Source organism: Nannobrachium achirus (genome assembly GCF_963921795.1).
Source record: "Nannobrachium achirus genome assembly, chromosome: 3".
In the NCBI taxonomy this organism is placed as follows: Eukaryota; Metazoa; Chordata; class Actinopteri; order Myctophiformes; family Myctophidae; genus Nannobrachium; species Nannobrachium achirus.
Genome location: NC_137812.1, coordinates 32,693,514 through 32,714,597, shown reverse-complemented (window position 1 = coordinate 32,714,597; position 21,084 = coordinate 32,693,514). Strand labels below are relative to the sequence as shown.

Here is a 21,084-nt window from a genome sequence, read left to right as displayed (position 1 = left end):
GACAGTTAGCTTGCAGTAGATTATAGTCACATCAGCAACCACACTTGCAATTTCCAATTGCACCCTTCTAGTTATTATTAGTGTGGTTGCCTGAAGTGGTAACACGCTATTATCAGAATGAAAAACTATAGTGACTTTTTCTCTTCTAATTTTTAAACTGGCTAATGAGAGCACAGGGCTCTAAGGACAGTCGGTTCAAACCACTTTTGTCTAATTGGTTGTAAGGAGCAGCATAGTCTTTAGTGAGCCTTTTAGACATCAGCCTTGTTATTCACACTGGCATTTGAACAGCAGTCCTGGGTGACTGGCTGCACAGACATTTAAGCCAGCATCAGTATTCAACCATCACCCAAACCAAGTCGGTCTTCCCTCAATGTGCACAACATTAAATCCCTCCCAAGTTATATTACAAAAGGATATTAAAAGTGACCCATTTGCCTCACCCCACCGATGGCTGGATGTGTAGTGGGAGTGAGACGGTGATGGGCCAAGACAGATGTAATTAAACTGTTTGAAAGAGGGAGTGACAGGATGCAGAAGGCTACATTTCTTCAGCTGGGAAAGGGAACCGAAAGACCCAGCAGGCTAGTCAGTTCATTCTATGTCTAGACACTCTATCCTCCATAACAGGCTTTGGCCTGGCTAGTGTGCACACATACTTATCCTCAATGTCTCCTCTTTACGGTCACATTATACTTCCTATAGCCATGAGGGTTTAAATGACCATACTTTATGTGAGTATGCTGACTGCGTATGCACTGACTAGAACATAAAAATGGACACTGGTTGAGTAAAGGGATATGTCGCTATGCTGTATCATGAGCATGTTACAACTGGGAACTTAACGTGATCTTCATTGGTAGGTGTGTTAAATGGTATACAAGCATTACTTAATTCAAGCCTGCTGAGTAATAGACTTCTCAGAGCTTTGCTTAAGGAATTTATTAGCATCTAAGGTCTTCAGCGGATAACAGGAATGCACAGAAATGACGCTAGATGGAGTTAACTAGGACAGTAGACCTATTCTTGCATCAGACTTTAGAAGGTCATTATATTGACATATATTGAGTGCAGCCTGTATTGCTCTTGAAGGTGTGCGTGTAGACACAAAATGTTGCGTCCGTATGGATGTGCAAAGTATGATCAGACCTCATCTTGTCCAGTCTCTTGTAGTAATTGTCGCTAGGGGTATTGTGCTAATTGCAACATTAACCATGGCATACAGGCCTCCCAGAAAGAGGCATGCTGCGTCCTGAATATTGTACTGGCTTTCTCTTGAGTTTGTTATGCAATTTATTTCAAAAGGAAGGGTAGACAGACAATGTTAGAATACTTTATATTTCATCAAAATGCATGAGTTCCTTATTCGTGATCGAACAGACCAAGTTTGGTGTTTTATCTCGTGGTCACTGGTGTTTTCAAACTTTGAGCATAAAAGCTCCAGCTTGTATATTCAAAAAGATACTACTGTAATGGACCATTTAATTTGGTTGATTTATACTTGTTGGTTGTGCACACTGAAAAATGGCACATGCTCTACAAGTATGTAGAACTTGAAGAATAAATCAAACTTAATTTCTGACATTTTGGTCCACAACACCTTGAAGTGTCCCTAAATGTGGGAAGTAGGCGATTTCTAGCAGATGTGTAATTTTCTCTTGGAGTTATGGATATGCTTGCTTTGCAGTCCAGATCTTTAACTCTTGCAGTGCATTCTCCATTGGACTCACTGTAATATCATAAAACATTTGTGTGTGAATTCTGTGAATTGCAACTGCAAATGGCATTTAGCTGATCCATGCATGTCTCCCTGTGCTGTTTGACTAAAGTGTCCAGTTGGCAGCTGGTTGGTGATAATGCTTGCCCAATGGAGGGGTCATCTTCTGAGGAATGTTGTTCGTGGTGAACTCTGCTAAGCCCAGGGCATTAGTAGCAGCCAGACTGGCAGAGCTGTGTCGTGTAACTGACATTGTCACACGTTTTGAGCTGTCTTTTCCACTCTGCCATGTGTCTTTGGCATAATTATTTTTCTTGTTTGTTTTCCTCCATTGAATAGGTGGGTGGGGAGCTTGGAAGTGAAAATAAATGTGGTGTCTGTTTCACTTGGTGTTAATAATGTCACAGGGTTTAAAAATTCAATTTCTGAAGTCTGGTCATGCGGTTGCCTAAATGGTAATAAATTCCTCCTTTACAGCCTAAAATGTTTGAGGGAATATATATAGATACGTGAGGCTATATGCATCGATCCAACATCATCTATGTGTCATGTGATCATAGCTCATTTGTGTTACACAGGTAAACCACATGTGTATCGGATTGGTACTCGCTCCTTATCAAGCACAGTTCAGGTATTAGTATCGCTATTTAGAAGGGAAAATTGGTATCGGAACATTGGTATTGGAACAATCTACTTATTTGCGTGCTTTTGCCATCTTCCAGATTAGTTAATCAAAATGATGCTGAAAGCTACCAAGTCATTCTGTAATCCAATTCAGTGGTGGTGACTGATGCAAATGTGTAATGGATTAACAACTATGGAAGGTTGCCAATTGTGTTAGCCCCATCCTTGCATGTACAAGACGGATGATAACGAGTTTAGTGTACCTCTGCACTCTTGATTTACTGGTTCTTTACACTTTCTTTTGACCGACATTGTCCCTCATACTTTAAATGAATAGGTCCAGTTTCAAGTTCATCTGGTAAACTAGAACAGGTATTCCAATTTAATGTTGTCCATTTAAACTTTGTGGATATTTTCACTCCCAGGCAAACGTCTAATTTTCTTTAGGGTCTTGAGCTAAAAGGTTTGGGAACCACTACTCTACTGGATGGCATCTCCTCTCTGGATCTCCCTTTCGAATAGGAAATTAGAAGCACAGAGAGGCAAGGAGTAGAAAAACGAAACTGCAGGAGGCTGAGGAAATGGAAATAAGGGGGAAAACCCCGAGCATCCCTCTCTGAACTCTGGGGCAGGGTTCAGTTGCTGGATATGGGAGATTTATAGGGGGTTTCAGTGGATGTTTAGTTCCTATATTTTGGGGGTTGTTGTTGAGCTGTGTATTCAACTGTTGTCGGGACCAAAACTCGCCAAACTAGTTCATCCAGAACTAGCAACAAGTGGCCTGTTTGTTCTTTGATCAAGACAGGCATGTTGTTCTGTTGGCCCCAGGTACATGGGGGGCCCACACACAATGAGTCCATACAGGAGATTGTGCCGAGCAAACAGAAATATGAGCAGGGAAAGTAGCTATGTTTAGGGATTTGGGAACCAAGAGTGTAAAGCTGTGGTATCTTGGAACTTGGATGGATGTTAATATGTAACTAGGGAGGCCCAGCCGAGGTGCCTGGCCTGTGGATATAGTTGCCCATAAATGCAGAGCGATTTAAATGCTGCGATTTCCACTCTATTTCTAAATGATATAATTACACAATTGATCAGTACAGGTAGGGAACTACAGGTAAAAATCTATACATTCACTCATTGATACATCCTTATCCACTTTTAAGCCCCATTTTATGCTACTTAATAATAGCCTATCTACATAAGCTCATAATACGTACATGTCACTTCACTTCGCAGCGCGTTTGTGAGCTTATGTTTTTTCTCCCCCACACTTTTTCTTAACATTATGAAAAAGCATAACAGTTTGCCTATAGTGACATGTCCAACGTAGTAATCTAGTTAAACAGATTGGAACTTGACAAATATAATCTTGAATATGGGAAATGTGTCTCAATGGAAGCTGACGTGGTCATTCCATTCAGCTCACTTCCGAGTTAGAATGTCATGCTGCAATGATGGTCATGTCTTCATTGTCTGTGTTTTGAGAGAAGATGACCATTATTACAGTATATGGTATGGTTATTCTCACACAGTTCTCAATGTTCTCCCTTGTAATTTGTAATTTCTTTTTTTTCTGTAGCTTTCTTCCCTCTGAATGTAGACCTTATCCTCTACTTATTTTCCCTTTTGGTCCTTTCCCAATCAAGCCTGTTGGTCCCTACCACAACACCCATATGTAGCTATTTACTGGAACAAGACCTTGGGAGAGGAGGAGGAGGAGGGTGGACTCATGTGGCTGTTGGGGGTTGGTGGGGTGTCTGTGTTTGGGGGGGTGACAGCAGCTGCTGTGGGTGTCATGAGAGCGGGATAGTTGAAGGTATGGGGTGAGGCATTAAAGAGGATGGACGGAAAACAGCAAAAATGGCAGCTGAAGGCAAAGTTGATGATCAGTCAAAGATAGGAGACTTGGCGTAATTTGTATATTTATGTATATTTGGTTTTACCACTGAGGGTTGGAGATGCTTAACTGAGGTCAATGGGGTCGAACCGACGCTACTTACTTGGACCCCCTTCCCCCTTTTGTCTAAGCTGTCATTGTCCTCTATTAGTTCAAGCGTGTCCACTGGCATTGTCTTTTTGATGGCGTTCATCATCACGGTGGTCGCTCATAAATGGGACATGATGGTGTGGGTTTTCAAATCCCTTTCAGCAGTCCAAACCACAGCGTTCCCCTCTGACTAGATGCTGGAAGGCATTTCTCAAGCATGCATGCACGCACACACACACACGCACACGCACACACACACACACACACACGCACACTCTCTCACACACTCGCACACACTCACTCATTCACACACATTCTCCATAGTCATCAGTCTCTTCCCGGACTATAAAATGTGCAGCAGAATTTATGCACCAGTGCACCTCTGTTGTGGTTTGTTAAACTATTCGTTCATTTTGTTTGTTGAATTCCCACAGGCATCAAGTTGGTCTTGTTATCATAGTTGTGCTACACTGATGAACCAGAGAGCGTTCAAGACTCGGGTTGAGCAGCAGATGTGTTGGCGTCTATGAGTGCTCTCTTCCTGTTTTTCAAATTCCCCCCAAATTCCTTGGAGGCCCCTTGCTTTAAATTACGCTTCCCTTGGCTTACGCCAACTGACTGTCATGTGACTTATTCTGGCAGGGGTTGACACTAAGGTCTCAGAGGCACTTGCCCGTCGGGCAAGTACAGGTCATGTTCGACTTGCCCAAAGGTCATGCCCACTTGCCCAAAAATCGTCTGTTATAAAATGATGGGTAGCCTAACATTTTAATTACTGTTCAATTTAACCACTTTTTTACTTTCTGAAGCTGTGCGATACAAAATGTCATATCTACAATTTTATACAAATATCTACATAGCTATGATTGAATATGACTATGGGTTATATATTTAAGTGTAGCAACAGTGAAAACATCACATTACAGGTCAATAGTGCTCTTATTTTACATTCCACAGACTCAAAGACAGAGCGTTCTGGCCACGTTCAGGTGTTTAGACAAATATCTGGTCTTGTGTTTATAGGTGGTTCCGTCCCCTCTCAAACAAGCACTCGCCCGGTCGGGCAACCTGAAAGCAAACTTCACCTGCCCTAAGATTTTATTTACCTGCCAGGGGAAGGTGGGCAAGCCCTGTCAATCCCTGTTCTGGCATGTGCATGTTGTTAAAGACTTATTTTTCTATAGGTGGGCCTAGACGAGAGAGTCTTGTAGAGTTTGATTTTATGAATCTAATGTTGTTTTTTCCCTTTCCGCAGGACACTGAGGTCCATACAGGGTTGGTGTGGGTGTGAGCCGGTGAGAGAAGCAGACTTGGTGATGAAACCGGATGGGCTTAGCGCTCCTGATGAAGACATGGATCCTTCTCCCACTGATGTTGTAGCAGGAGAAAAGACCTCCTCACTTCCTGGAGCACAGGAGGAAGTGACACAACAAACGGATGTGTCAACAGCACAGGGACCTGAGGAAGTGGCAGTGCCCCCTGCTGCACAGGAGGCCAACAGCAAGCCTGCAGCTGTTGCTGTCGTCTTGCCTCTTGAGTCAAAAGGCAAGACGAAAGCGGTCTCTACTAAAGCCGCATCTGGCGCAACAAAGACTGGAGCTTCTGGACTAAATTCACGACCGGGCGCTGCCTCAAATCGCACAGGGAATGAGGTGAAAACCACAAATAATGCCCCGGCAAAGAAAACAACCACTGTCAGGACCCAGGTAAAGGTGGTTGACAAAAAGCCTGTTGGAACTGCCAGGACCACCCCTGCTGCTGCTTCTGCCACTGTAGCCAATAACACCAGGCAGGCAAATGGCACCCCGAAGAAGAAACTGCCAGCTGTCCCATCAAATGGAGCTAGACCAACCGGCCCATTAAACGGAGCTAGACCCACCGGCGCATTCAATGGAGCCAGACCCAAAACCACAGGTTGGTCTAAGTCTAAGTTTTTCATTGTATTTTAACATTATTAAATAGTAGCTAAAGAATAAAAGTAACAATTTGACTGTGAAGAATGTTTGGTGTAATTTAAGGCTGTTTCAATTCAGATAGAAACGGCTGCTTTGTGGATACCAAAATGGTCTTTTCAACAGATGGACTCAGTTTAGGTACTATGCTTCCAACGTTAATATAGAATCATAATCATCCATGCATTTTCTCGCTTTCCACTCTTCCAGCTCCTGCTAGCACCACTGTTCCAAAACCCAGCACTTCAACCGTACCCAAAGCTGAGAAGGCAACTGGTCTCAAGACAAACAGGTATGCCTGCCAGCCCTCTATCTAACTGCAACTTACCGGCCCAATGCCCGGTATCATAGCGCCATCAAATACTTCATATCAGGATGGAAAACCCCTCAATTCATATTTATTCTCTGTCACTTACACTTTTCCCTCTGAGGTCTGAAGCTCTCTCAGTCTGTTAAACATCCTACTTAACAACTTAGAAAACATGAATGGCTTGGTTTATCGCGACACCCTGGAAGAGATAGGCAAAGAAATGTGTCCATTGTGGCATTACCGCCATTATTGGATTGGGTTTCACTTCAAGAGTCTGAGTCATGCTTGCAGAAATAACCTGAGACAGAGGCCCTTAACAAGTCCCAGTGACACTGAAGAACCAAGGCTTTGTACCATGAAGGCCCCTCTGGCCCATAGACTCAGACACTAGTCATCGCCCCCAGGGCAGATGTCATTATAGTCCTCACACTAGGCTTCTGATTTAGACAGTGGAAGCTTAAAATGGTTGTTTCAGATTGTGATATTTCTCTGGACTCTCGGCCTTTGATGGCACTGACGAGGCTCTTCTGAAGTCTAGCCATCTTTAAGAGGGTCTGTCTGTGTGTCTGTGTCTGCAACCAATCTTCCAAAACCACTGGACCACCACCACCACCACCACTCTTGTGCACACTGCCAGTAGGCCACAGAAGTACCTCCACATTATGTTCATGTTTGAAACTTTTTAAAATATTTTACTTAAAGTCAGTGGGGCTCTGAACGGGCTGAAACCTTGCCCCAATTTGGAGTCATATGAGATATGTTGTATACTGACTACTGATGTCACAGGCTGTCCAGGTGAAGTTCTGAGATCCACATTGGAGCCACACCGTTCCCATGTGGATCCTCCACATGATTGGATTTTTTAAAATCATTTTAGAATGGATAGCTCCACATAGATGTGGGTGAATACAGTGGTGTGTTCTAGATTGTTTTCAGAGGGATACGATTATCTACCTGCGCATGGTCGTGGAGATTTCAATGGATGAAATGGTTGGTATAGGGCTACGCTTTCTTTCAAAAAGATTCTGCAAGTCATACTATGTATATAGCGTAACCGTACGGTAGAACACACTTTTGGGTGAAAAGAATAATGGTCATCAACAATCATAATCATGCAAGTTTTGCGATAACATTTTTTAAAATCTGGTGGTGTCTTCTACTAGATGATCACTAGAGTAAATTGAGTTACACCAGAGTCAGATCCATTAGAGCAGATCTGACATCTTTTCACAGGATGCACTATTCTGCTCTGAGATGCCTGATTTGATTCTGGGTCCACCTCACTTCCTCTTTAATGCTCTCTTATTAGATAAAACAAAATGGCCCTCTGACACAGCACAGGGGTGTTGCATCCTACTTTCTAGGCCATAAGTGAAAGCCTCCCAGATACCCACAGTTTCTATGTCACAGCTATTTCTATTCTACAAACGCACACATACACACACCGCTTCACCTACACTTACTGTATGTTGTTACACTGTCCTACTCTATTTTACATTTTACTCTGTGTGTGTGTGTGTGTGTGTGTGTGTGTGTGTGTGTGTGTGTGTGTGTGTGTGTGTGTGTGTGTGTGTGTGTGTGTGTGTGTGTGTGTGTGTGTGTGTGTGTGTGTGTGTGTGTGTGTGTGTGTGTGTGTGTGTATGTGTTTCGCTTTCTCTGCACAAGCTACGTCTTCATCTTTTGAATAATGCAAATGTGGCATTTTGGAGTCCTATTACCATGGCATATGATGCCTTTAAGTAATTGAACATTGTTCCCTGGAACCTGACATCAGGCATTTGCGTCTTACTGTAAGTTGGCAGATAGACAGACACGTTAGATTGTGGTTGATGAATGTATGTGTCAGATTTCATGACAACTGTGTTAACGACTGGTACTGAAGGATCTTTAACAACAGAAACGGTGGTGTGCATTTCATTGAAACCTAGTGAACAGTGGCAGGTGTTTGCGAGGGCGCGCACGCGTCTTCATGTCGGCTCCTCGGAAAAGAGCTAGGAAATGAGACCCACAGACTTGATAGACTATCTGAATTCCATTTCTAGTTGTTCTTTCCAGCCCTACCAATCTGTAATGAACTATAGCAGCCTCACGGTGAACCAGCTGCAATGCATGGCTAACGTTTTCATGTACATATAGCATCAGTTTGTCAATGCATTTGGAGCAAGACTTTTCAGTGCAAGAACACTGACTACTCTACAGCTCTATAATAACACTGTTGCTACAGCAGCACATCTAATGTACGATTCACCCCAAAGACAAACGGAAATGACTCGTTCTCATTAAGTATTCATATTAATTGCCCAAATGGGAGAAATGATAGCCTATTGGGTTAGAGGAGAGAGGATTAGATTTTACCAGAGTGATTGCCGTAAAGGGTAGGCGAGATTTGAAGAGTGTGTGGTCATAAAAGATCTTCAGAATATGCAGTGGGCTATTGGAGCTCAGAGTCTTAGGGACCAGGCTATGACTCGGTATGATAATGGATGACTGGGGGTTAATGGAGTTAATGTGCCCATGAATGAGGCAAGGCTTTTCCAATGACAGGCTGATCTGTCAGCATGTAGGTAAATCAGAGTAAGTCAAAGCAGCACACAGCAAAATCCATTAATTAAAGCATTAATTAAACTCTGCTATAATTCACTGTTTCCACAACAGTGGGTCGGGCCCATTTGTGGCTCAAGGACACATTTTTATGGGTCCCTTAATTTAGTTTCCTACATTTTGTTAGTGAAGTAGTGAAAATAGCCGATCTACAAGTACACAAGCGAAGCGACGCGTTGTGAGCTTGTAGATCTGCTATTTTCACTAGTTTGAGTCACAGGCAAATGTCTAATCTCTCTTTTGGGTCACAAGTTAAAAATCACACCCGCGTGAAGTGGAGGTGTGTGTGTGTGTGTGTGTGTGTGTGTGTGTGTGTGTGTGTGTGTGTGTGTGTGTGTGTGTGTGTGTGTGTGTGTGTGTGTGTGTGTGTGTGTGTGTGTGTGTGTGTGTGTGTGTGTGTGTGTGTGTGTGTGTGTGTGTGTGTGTGTGTGTGTGTGTGTGTTGCAGTTGATGCTCAGGGCAGGCTAGACTCAACAGCACCTCTCTGGTCACCCAGGATCATGTGTACCGATTTTTGTGACATTTGAAGAAAATATGTAGGAAAAGGAGCAAAAAGTGTGTTTTGGAGAAAATTCAAGATGGCGGAAAATCTATCCTGGCGCAAATGGGCGTGGCCTATATGGGGAGATGCGTCTTGACCCAAGGAATCCAGGGAAAAAAGAATTTTAATTTTCCGATCTACGGTTCAAGAGTTGCGGGGCAAAACGTAAAGTGGGCCGTTATAGCGCCACCATGAGGCCGAGTGATGTAATTATTTTTCGATTCATTCTTAAAATCATTATGAATCTCCTCTCCGAGGTTTGAAACTGTAGCTCCTATGGTTTACGAGAGAAAAATACTTGAAAGTGATTTCTTGCATTGTCCCATTATAAGTCAATGGGGACAATTAAGCGTCGTTTTTTGCCGATTACGTCGGCATGGTAAGGCGGATCGGAACGAAAGGTAGTAGAACACCATTCCCGGCCGAGCCGCACATTTTGATGTATATATTGCGCGAGTGGCGTAAATGGTGCGGCACTAGTTACGCGCCGAAGTCAGGCTACATACACACACACACACAGACACACACACAGACAGACAGACAGACCCACACAGCCACGTATAGGGAGCTGCACACAGCTCCAAAAAGTACTGTACCACTGCTCTAATTCACTCTCGGTAGGCCAGTGATCTACCATCCAACCACAGAGATAATGAGTCGCTTAAAGGGGAACTATAGTGCACAGCAAAATCCTAAATACCAACCAATCAGATATCAAATCCATCTGAGTCACGGATGGATTTGAATTGGTTGATATTTGAGATTGACGCAGAATCCTAATGCCTGATTTATATATTTGGTTGTGTGCAGTGTTGCGCACCAAAAGCGGCTAATCTACAAGCTCACAGCACATCGCAGTGCAACATATTGTGAGCTTCTAGATTGTCTCTTTTTAGTGCACAACACAGGCTTTACTTGTAATTACGTACATCACCCTTTATGTTGTGCATAGTCTGGACCAGCGTTCGTTCACTGTCAGAGCTATCTGACTGTCCACCCTACCACTCCCTTCTTCTCTCTCTCTTCGCTCATCCTTTCATTCGCCTGCCTGCATACAAGTGCATACAGTTCCAGGCTTTTGGCCAGCACCCCCTTGAGCCCTTTTCCATCCTTCCCTCCCTCTATCTGACCATCCCCCTCTCCCTCAATCGTCTATCATTTTGTGGTTCTGTGAGACTCCCACTGAAAGTTGGAGTGCACTTGGACTTACAATTAGTTATAGGATTAAGTGGAGCAGAACACAAGGGTCGAGTCATTAAGTTAACAATTGTTGCAGACATGGAGATCTGGGATGAATGTTCTACTCGCCTGTCGATTGTTCTTGTTTTATTATAATCCTCATTAACCACTTTGAACTCGTTGTCCCTAATGTGGATTATAGGTTTTTAATTATTAAACGATAGACTAAAATAGATGTACAAGCTCAAAACATGTCATGCTACAGCATGCTGTAAGCTTGTAGATCGGGTATTTTTGCCACTTGTCGTACAATGAAGTGGATAAATATAGTGGGAATGGTCTTCAAATAGCTTTGCTGACCTCATGCTGTGAAGATATTTGAATTGCACAGCTAAAACTGTCATCCATGTGCCGACAAACATAAATAGGTCACATGCTTTGTGACATTCTCGATCAGTCTTTGTTCTCTGTGAATAAACGACAACGAGGAGTAAATAAGTAATGGTGTCTCGCCCATGTTGTTGCTCTCCCACTCCCCCTGCTTACACCACCTTTCTTTTTGTATATACATTTAATTTGGATTGTACAGTTATAGATCTTAAACGGGGATAGAGAGAGAGGGAGAAAGACCGTTGTGCTCCGTAATTGAACCCACGACTCGCTGCCATGCTGCTTTAGAGCCTGTATGTGGAATGCGCCCTAACCGCTAGGCCATCGGTACTGCCCCTCGGTACTTCCCCTGCAGTACCTTTCTTACCTCCCTGTGTCCCTCTGGGAATGAAACCATGTCATTTCTCCCCGAGAGTCTTGGCAAACTGGAGTAGGATTACTGTCCTAACGCAAACAAACCATGTCATCCATTATGGTGTCAGTACTCCGTAGCTACCCGCGGCCTCATAGGAGCCGTAGCCGCCGTCTGCCCCTCCGTTGCTAGGCTCAGCACTGACACTTAATCTAAAACCTCATCTTTATTGTCGGGGAGATGACTGTGGGCCAATGCAAGCCCCAGGAATGTGTGCTGCTTGCTGTAAGCTGGAAGTAAAGGAGCTGGTTTTGGATGGCTTACAAGCCAAACAACGTATTGTTTGGGGTCTCCACTTCCATTAGTTGTCCTGCAGGGGGGCCCTTGAACTTGAAGGGAAGAGCAAGAGCCGGAACAGAAGAGTGTGTTGGTACTGTGTCTATATATACAGTACTTGGTGTATTAGTGTACTTGGTATGTGTGTACACTGTCCTGTTTCTCTTTGACTTGATGAATCTGAAACTAGACTTAATCTATACTCTGGTAAAGGTATAAGGGTGTTGTGTTCCAGCTGAGGAAAGGTTTCAGTTGCATGAATATTGTTGTGCACAGAGAAGCAAATTGTGCAGACTGTGTCCACGTATATTACAACATTTTGCTAGAAAATGGCAGTATGTTTTCTTTTTTTTGTCAATATCATGGCAGCATCACACTGCTTAGGATCTTAACAGTGCAGTTTACAACAAAGAAGGCCGGTAAAATAAACTCTTGACTCAGAATGGCACCAGTGACTCATCAGTGCCTGTCCCTGTGCTGACCTTTGCCCTCCGGAAGACCTTCCGATGAATCATTAAAAACCGTAAATGGCTGTGTAGCTCTTCACATCCTCCCATTAGGGTGGTTAAGGGTACGTCGCTATTGATTTAAGTTCATTGTTAGGCAGAATGTCATATAGCAGGCAGCTGCACCCTTAAGGGCCATTATAGTTACGTATGCTTGATTTTGTGTACGTTTTTGGGTGAGAGAGTACATACGGTAGATCCGTCGACATGCATAGTTCCTCTCTACGTTATTTACGTGCTGACCCGCTCTCTGCTCCAATTCTGCTCCAGTTGGGGCCGCGCGCCACATGGAGGTGGTTCTGCACAGCACACACGTGTAAACTGAAGCATTTTTTGCCAAAATATGTAGAACACAGAATTTCTTGACCCGACGACCGACGTGATGTTTGGTAACAGTCTGGACTGGTTCTGCAGCTGCTGTCTGTCTGCAACGTTATCGCGGTAAATGCAACACCGCGAGACTACAGATTTAACCACCCGGTCTGAGTAATAATAACAAAACACAGTGCACTGCACCGCCTGCACCCGTCTCGCTGTTGGAGGTGTGAGTGTGTGTGCGCGCGCGTTTGTGTGTGTGTGTGTTTTCTCATGCCAATAAAGCCGTTTGAGCCTGTGAGGAGTCGAGATGTCCTCTTCACCAGTGGTTGCAATGGCGTTCCTTTTTTCCCGTTTCTTGCTAAAATATATTTTACACATTGTTTCAGAACCGCTGTCTTATAAGTAATTTTCCTCACTACTTCCACGGTTGACAAAAGTTTGCCACGGGTAGTTCATGTGTACGTACGTTTTTATCGGTTTTAATCCGCCGGGTTGAGTGTTGTCCGTAAGGTTACGTACAGAGACAAAAACTGACAGACCTACGGAGCTAACAGATTAAATCACTCTCCCCCTCTGTTTCTAGTGTAGACTTGCGGTCCTTATGTATTACTATGCATGGTACTTTAGAGTCCCACAGAAGGAGTGTGTACTGTACATTATGGATATAATGGCCCGCTCTCTGTTTGTAAACCCCTGGATCAGATCATTGTGAGCTGTGAATGATCAAGACCAGGGCATTGGGAGGACTGGGGTTATTACATTTGTTACATTTGTAACCCCTTCTTACCCTCTTGACATTCCCCACGTCTTTATTTATTCTGCAATCTCACTCTTTTCATCCAGCTTTATGCTCTTTCCCAAGAGGAAGTCGTTCTGTGTATCTGACCCCTCTCTCCTGATAATAATTGGTCAGTTCTTCCAAATTCTCTGCATACTGCAGGAGTGGTGATATGAAATCAAACTCATTTAATAGGCAGCTTGTTATTTCTCCTGCCCCCCCCCCCCCAATGTTGTTATTGCCCCAGTCTGTCCAGCCATCCATCACAGCTCCTCTTTTTTATTTTTCATGACTGACCTCAAAGATAAGCCCCCTCCCTCCCTTTCCATGTCCACCTCCATCTCATTGTTTTCCTGCCATTACTCGACATTCATTTTTCATCCAATTCCATTTCTCTCTCCTGAGTGTCGGAGACGCTTCTCAGCAGGGTTTATGCTGTGCTTCCAGTTGCCACAAACAACCAAAACACTGCTGTTCTAATCTAAATGTATCAGTAGCCTGTGAAATTAATATCCCAACGCTTTTGAGTCCACGTCTGCCCACATATCGTTTGATCAGGAGGAAACAAAAGGCCGACAGTACACAGTGTGGGAGAGGCATCTGAGCTCGGGTATGCCACTGCCCTCCATCTGTGTCTGTCTGTCCGTGTCGGTACATGTCTGCATTGTCTGTCTCGCTAGCAGGCAGTGCAAATCCCAAAAGAGAGGACAGGATGGGTATTGTAGTAATTGATGGTTTGGCCACAGTTCAGTAAACTGGGTCCTATGCCTTTTGTACTTTCCGTGTGTACTGTAAAACCACTGTTAATATAACTCTTGAGTGTACAATCCTAACTAAATTAACACTGAGATTTACTTCATTCAAAGCAGGTGGGTTATAACAAAGATAACATTAATGTCCCACATTTATTGGATGTTTTAGCCGCTAAAACATTACTAAAACACATTTAGCGGTCAAGGTTGGGCATTTATCTTTGGGGGATGGATCAGTTTGGCTAAGGTTACTGTAAGGTGATACAGGATAAATGCTTGTCCCTGTCCCCAAAAAGTTAGCAAAACCAATGTATGCGTACCTGGAGCGGAGCTAATACCCTGCTCAGTTTAACCTTCTGTCTTTGCATGCAGGTTAGTGCAATGGGATTCAGTGGATTAGCTCTCCTTTTAAGAACCATTCTAGACGATAAGACCAGCCTCTTAGGGAGTGAAATGCCACCCCGTCGAAGTGTCACGACTTCTGCCGTTCTCTTGTTCCACCTGCTTCAGGGGCCACCCAGCCCTTCACCTCCACAGTCGCCCTCTCTCCAGCCTCTCTTCCTCACTGCCTCAACCCTGTGATTCTAATCCTCCTGCTTAATCATCATCCATCATTCCTTCCCCTCCTCTCCCTTGTCTTTCATTTTCATCCTCCTCCTTAATCATCTTCCATCAGTTCCCCCTCTGCCCCCTCGTCTGGCAACTCCCTCCATCCATCCCTCCCTCCATCATTACTCTTTTCCATCGTCTCCCACCATCACTTCTTAGCCTATCCTGCTCTCCTTGCTTTTTTCCATACTCCCTCCTCCTGATTTTTTTGCCTCATCATTCTCCTGCAGCCATTTCACACTGCGCACTCTGCTTTCCTCTCCTACCATCACTCCTTTACTTCTGCTTTCCTCTCCTACCATCACTCCTTTACTTCTGCTTTCCTCTCCTACCATCACTCCTTTACTTCTGTTTTCCTCTCCTACCATCACTCCTTTATAGGGGTGTAACCAAACTAATTGATCGATTATAAGCAATAATAGATAATCAATTTGAATGAAGCAATCATCGATTTAATTCATTCAGGTATTTGAATGTCACTTCCCCCACTAGCATTAAAAACATTAGTGGAAAAAAATGGCTTTTTGTGCAACACTAGTGGATTTAGACTATTTTATAAAAAAGAAATATTTCACATTGATTTGTGTGCGTGTGTTGTTGATTTGATCCTGTCTGTGTTTATCCCTTAGGGATGGGTCTTATCTATTATTCCAGGAATGACTGTGTTTATGCCCGTAGCCAGCCACGGGCAGTGTATTCCCATAGCCAATCAGAAAGAGTCAAAGGGTGACATCATAATATCGAGGCATATATAAGGCTGCATAGGGTATTTATCCAGTTTATAAATAGGCATTCCTGTTGTGTAGTCTACCAATTTAACATAACTAGATTTTAAAGCTGGCACACATCCTTCAAACCTATATAAATATATAAATAAACAAACATGCTTCTCTTTATTCGCTGAAAAGAAATTATGGGTAGTAGCAGCCCTACTCCTTTACCTATGCTCTCCTACCCTAACTCCTTTAAGTCTCCCTCACTTGGTCAGGTGAACATGAATAAACACTGCATTACTGCAGAGCAGGAGATGGATGAGGGATTTGGTAATGGTTTTTCACTATCTATCACTATCTCTGGCAATTTCATTTGTGGCCTAAATCAAGACTGATTGATCAATCTGTTTGAAATGGTGAAAGCTGCTTCAGAGCAGTTATCTACTGTAGGTGTACATGGTGCATAGCAGCATGTCATTGGTGTTTTTAATAGGAATTTCTGGCTATGTCAATCAGACAGCTACCCCATGCTCATTTCTTGCGAGCGTACACACACACACACACACACACACACACACACACACACACACACACACACACACACTAGGAGCTGTAACGATGAATCCCTAATATTTCTTGTTGGGTGAGATCTGCCTACAACAGTCATAAACTTACCCATTATAATTAATGCTGTGATCTGAAAGAAAGATTCATGATCTATTCACTTCTTTTTCCCCAGGCCCACCACTGGTACTCGACCTCCATCGTCCACAGCCCAATCCAAGCCCACTACAGCCCCCTCAAAGCCCACCACAGCCCCCTCAAAGCCCGTAGCTGTGACCAAGCCCTCTACCAGTGGAACTGGTCGACCAGCCAGAGTTACCACAGCACCATCTGCTGGCAGGGCCACAACAACACAGCCCCCAAAACCAAATGCAGTTGCTAAGAAAGGTACAGTAAAGGATTTGTGGTTGTTGGTTCTGTTGTGGTATATCTGCCTCATAGCGGATGAGTTGTTCTTGAAGAATCAAGCTCTTGTATGTATCCAGTTTCAAATGTAGCAACCATACAGTTCCTGTTCCAGGCAATTGCAAGCAGATAACAAATGTTTTTATGTTGGTGCTGTGTTCTATAATTATATTTAGTTAATTTAAATGAAATGACTACTGCTCATTTTGTTGAGGCTTTGCTTTCCGAAAATGTATTTCATAATGTGAATGATCTTTGTCACTTCATAATTAGATGTTAATTATACATGAATCAATGTTGGTTGTTTTATCTCTCCTCTCCAGATGTCAGCAGACCGGCTTCTGCCACAGCAGCTAAGAGACCAGCAATGGCAACATCAGCTGCTACCAAAAAAATGGAGCCTTCGAAACCCGCGCCGGCCTCGAGGCCTATCCCTGCTTCCAAACGCCCACTTCCACTCAAGGCAGCTGAAGTCAAGGCAGCTGAAGTCAAGGCAGCTGAAGTCAAGGCAGCTGAAGTCAAGGCAGCGGAGGCCAAGGCAGCTGAAGCCAAGCCAACAGCGCGGACCAAAATACTGGGCTCCTCAAAGCCTACGGCCGCAAAGAAAACCGCATCACCCGGACCACGGCCCACGGCTAATAACAGACTGCCCCTGGGCAGGAAACCCCTTGCTTCGCCAGCCAACAAATCTACGTCCCAAGCAAAAGATGTCCCCAAACCAACGCTTTCTGATACACCTTCTGCTGCCGGCAAGGAACCAGAAGCCCTGAATTCTAGCGCTGCAGTGGTAGCAACAGTTGCTGGTGTTGTAGCAGCAGTAAGCAGTGTCGCTGAGTCAACAGCAATGCCAGTTACAGTGCAAGGAGAAGTAGAGGCTGTGGGGCCAGAGCTTCCATCCGCATCCACGTCAGGTGCAGAAAAGGGCCACTCTGAAGCTTCAGCCGAAGACTCTCCACTGGCATCTTCAGCAGCTGACACATGCCTGCCCCACAGCCCCGAAAGGACATCTCCAGACCAGGGCCTATCAGAGATTACAGCTCCTTTAATGGCTGCTACGGGGCAGATCTTGGTTGGGGCTCCCCTCTTTGAATCGGCCAACCAACCAAGTACTGAACACCCTCTTCCCCCTACAGCAGATCAAGACCCCTCAACATCGAACGTCTCTCTACCAGTAGCAACTATCACTCCATTGGTCATTTCTTCCTCCAATCTAAATGAGGTAGAAGAGGAGGAGGAGGAGGAGAGAGAGGGAAGCCAGCAGGTTTCGGAGTCAGAAATGAGCGGCACCACTCAGCCCACCGAGGAGTCCCGGCCTGGCTCAGCTGGTCCTGTGGGGGGTGCAGCTTGGAGGGCTGGTGGCGCCCTGCTCTCGGAGCTGGACTCTGAGGAGGTGAGTGGCAGCCAGCAAGGGGCATCAGAGCTGAGTGCCCCTGGCGTTCTAGAGGGAACGGAAAGCATGGACGACCTCGGAGACGCAAGTCTTAAAGGAGCGATTGACATGGAGGGGGCTTCTGTTGGCTCCCCCGACATACTTCCTGACATACCAGTCAATGACTTTGATGAGGATGATGATCGGGTGTGTGACATGGATGTGGGCTCAGAGAGGGCAGAGGACCCGCATCGGCCCAGACATGACAACGACGTTGAAGATGAGGATGAAGATGTGGAGATGGCCAGCGAGGCTGTGACAGAAAGTGGGCTCGAGAGCTATGGAAATGCAGATGAGGATGACTTTGCTGAGGATGAAAGGTTAGACAACCTGAACAGAGTTGCTCCACCTCCACCTCAGCTGCCCTCAGCCCTGGCTGCTCAATGGGATCAGCCCAACCCGTTCTCAGATCCATGGGCACAGCCCTTTGAGCCCCAGCAGTCCTTACAACAAGTTGCTGAGCCCCTTCAGCCATCTGCAGTAGGCCTAGTCCCAACAAGTCCTACAGAACCTTTACAAGCTGACTCTGAGACTCCTACCCGGTCCCCTGCTCAGGCTTGGTTAGAACTGGGCACAGCTTCCTTTGTACCCCCAAACAATCACTCCACAGTTCCAGAGGGGCCACTGAACTCAGAGGGCCAAAGTTGCATGGATCAATTCGGGGCCGTACCGATGCATGCCCTTGCCCCAGCTCACCTCTCTGCCCCAGGCCTCTCCCAGTCCAGCACCCTAAGCAGTGATACCAGTACACCAGAGGACTTGTGTGACTTCAATCAAGAAGCAAAGCTCCAGCTCCATACCCATGCAGGCCCCGCCCCAATGCTCTCCCTCCAACATGACCCAGAGGACCAAGACCTGGGCATCCACCTGGAAAGGGAGGACCAGGAGGAAGAGGAGGCCGAAGCCGAGACCCTCCCGGCCGACGATGTCCTGAGCGGCCCTGCCACCGCCCCCACGTCCAACCCCTCATCTAACTCGACCACGGAGGATGAGGCTAGCGACACAGAGGGAGAAGCCCAGCTCGAAGTTCCACTTCGCGGGCAAGACTTTTTAAACGAGACCTTTGAAATGCCGCCTCAGCGCCAACCCATCCTGTCGACCGTAGAAGAAGCAGAGGAGGAGGCGACACCGCAAAGTGTCTGCGGCGACACCACCCCGCTGTCTGCAAACTCGGCTGCCTCTTACGGCTTCGACACCATGACCACATACTCAAATTCGAACGCCGCATCCACAGGCGAGAGCTGCAACAAGAGCCCTGGCATCTTCTCCCTGGAGGAGCTGCCGGAGGAGGCCATGGCACCCTGTCTCCTCCAGGACCCGCAGAGTCTTCCAGAACCCCCGTTTGCAGCAGAGCAGCACTATATGCAGTGTGGGAATCTCGCCGAGGAGCTGCCAGAGAACGTAGGGATGGAAGGACCTGGGTCAGAAGTCGCCCTAGGCTTCACTCCATCAACCCCGCAGCAGCTAGAAGACGACCCTGATGACGCCAAGCCTGCCTACTACTCGGCTATCTGTGAAAAAACTGAGAACTCGGTTGCAGGTAATGTTCCCCAAACCCCTCACAGCCCACATAATCCCCCCTCCCTCCCCCAGGCCCCCTGTGACCACCGCTCTCTCCCAGACCTCCCTCATAAAAGTAGCTCTTCCTCTCCTCATAATAGTTTGTAGTGAAATTCTCTGGGGTGGATGCAATTCAAGTTAAACTTAAACGAAAAAGGGGAGGGGGGGGGGAAAGCAGCAAACAAAAAGGGAAAGAGACTGAAATCTCTGAAATGGCGCTTCCTTCTATAACATTTCCATTGAGTATATGGCTTCAACTCCTGTATGTGCAATAGCTACTATTAACTACTACAGTGTGTGCGCCCATGTTCTTATATTAACACTGCATTATCCGGTCACTTTGAAATGGCATGGATTTTGTTTACAATGCAACTCCTAAATGAGTAAAATATATTGTAACAATAGAAATATGCAATGAACTGTTGGTCTTATGGAATGAACTGTTGGTCTTTCTGTATTTTACTGAACAGATCTAATAGATTTGAGTGTATTCTTTTTTTCTTTGATGTCCACTATAATAATAAACTGTATTTGCATACCTCCTTTCATGACATGAATTGCAGCTCAAAGCGCTTTACAGAGCAGAAATGAAGCACAAGTGCTTAACAGAAAAAGTACACATGATTACAATAAAGAAGAAAAGAAAAGTAACAAAAAAACACATTTAAAACATCAGTTAGGACTCAATCATAAATAACATTTTCAGAACAGTGCGGACATGAATTCAGCTAAAAGCGAGAGTGAAGAAATGGGTCTTGCGCTGTGCTTTAAAGCTATCCACACAGGCTGCCTGTCTTGGGTGTAGTGGGAGTTTATTCCAAGCTGTCGGTCCGTAGAAGCAGAATGCTAGTCCGGTGGCTTAAGGCCATTACCGTTATTAAGAGGATAAAAGCGGCACAGTGAGGCTTCTTTAGGACCTAATGATCTACAGTATTCTGCCCTATGCCCCCCCCCCCCACACGGTACGTTTTGAACCGTAGGGCACAACCATAAAGAAATTGTTTCAGTGTGCCAATTTGTGCGAGATTTGGACAAAATCAGTACTATTTAGTAGTAGTAGCAACATTTGTTTTGATGCAAAATGGCAAAACTCTTGAAAACAGAAATGGGTGGGGCCTTTATGGCATGATCCAAGAAATCTAGGGAAAAAAACATATTTTTGATGGTATGATCTTCAGTTTAAAAAGTTATTGGCCAAAAAGTGAATCGGCCTGTTTTTTAATTAGAATCCATCAGGTCCTGAATAAAAAAAGAATGCGCTTTTATCCGCTTCATAACAGTAATGTTAAAAAATTGCCTTATGGACTAAACGGGCATATTTCCTTCCCCTACCCATTTCCCAACACTCCTCACCTCTTCTTGCACTTTAAAGTTCTAATGCATTGGCCCCTGGGTGTGTGACATGGATGTTGGCCCCGGAGAGGGCAGAGGACTGGGTGTGTGTCATGGACACATCAC

At 45.1% G+C, this 21,084-nt stretch overlaps 1 protein-coding gene across 1 annotated transcript in view; it reads left to right on the top strand.

Moving 5' to 3' along the window:
* The window catches only part of prr36a (proline rich 36a), a 39,326-nt gene that overhangs the window by 13,571 nt on the left and 4,671 nt on the right, over positions 1-21,084 (top strand). Inside the window, exons 2-5 of the mRNA XM_080721081.1 lie at positions 5,587-6,245; positions 6,494-6,575; positions 16,408-16,619; positions 16,961-19,606. Coding sequence (XP_080577207.1) covers positions 5,648-6,245; positions 6,494-6,575; positions 16,408-16,619; positions 16,961-19,606 — 3,538 coding nt within the window. The 5' untranslated portion in view covers positions 5,587-5,647. The remainder of the gene's footprint in view (positions 1-5,586; positions 6,246-6,493; positions 6,576-16,407; positions 16,620-16,960; positions 19,607-21,084) is intronic.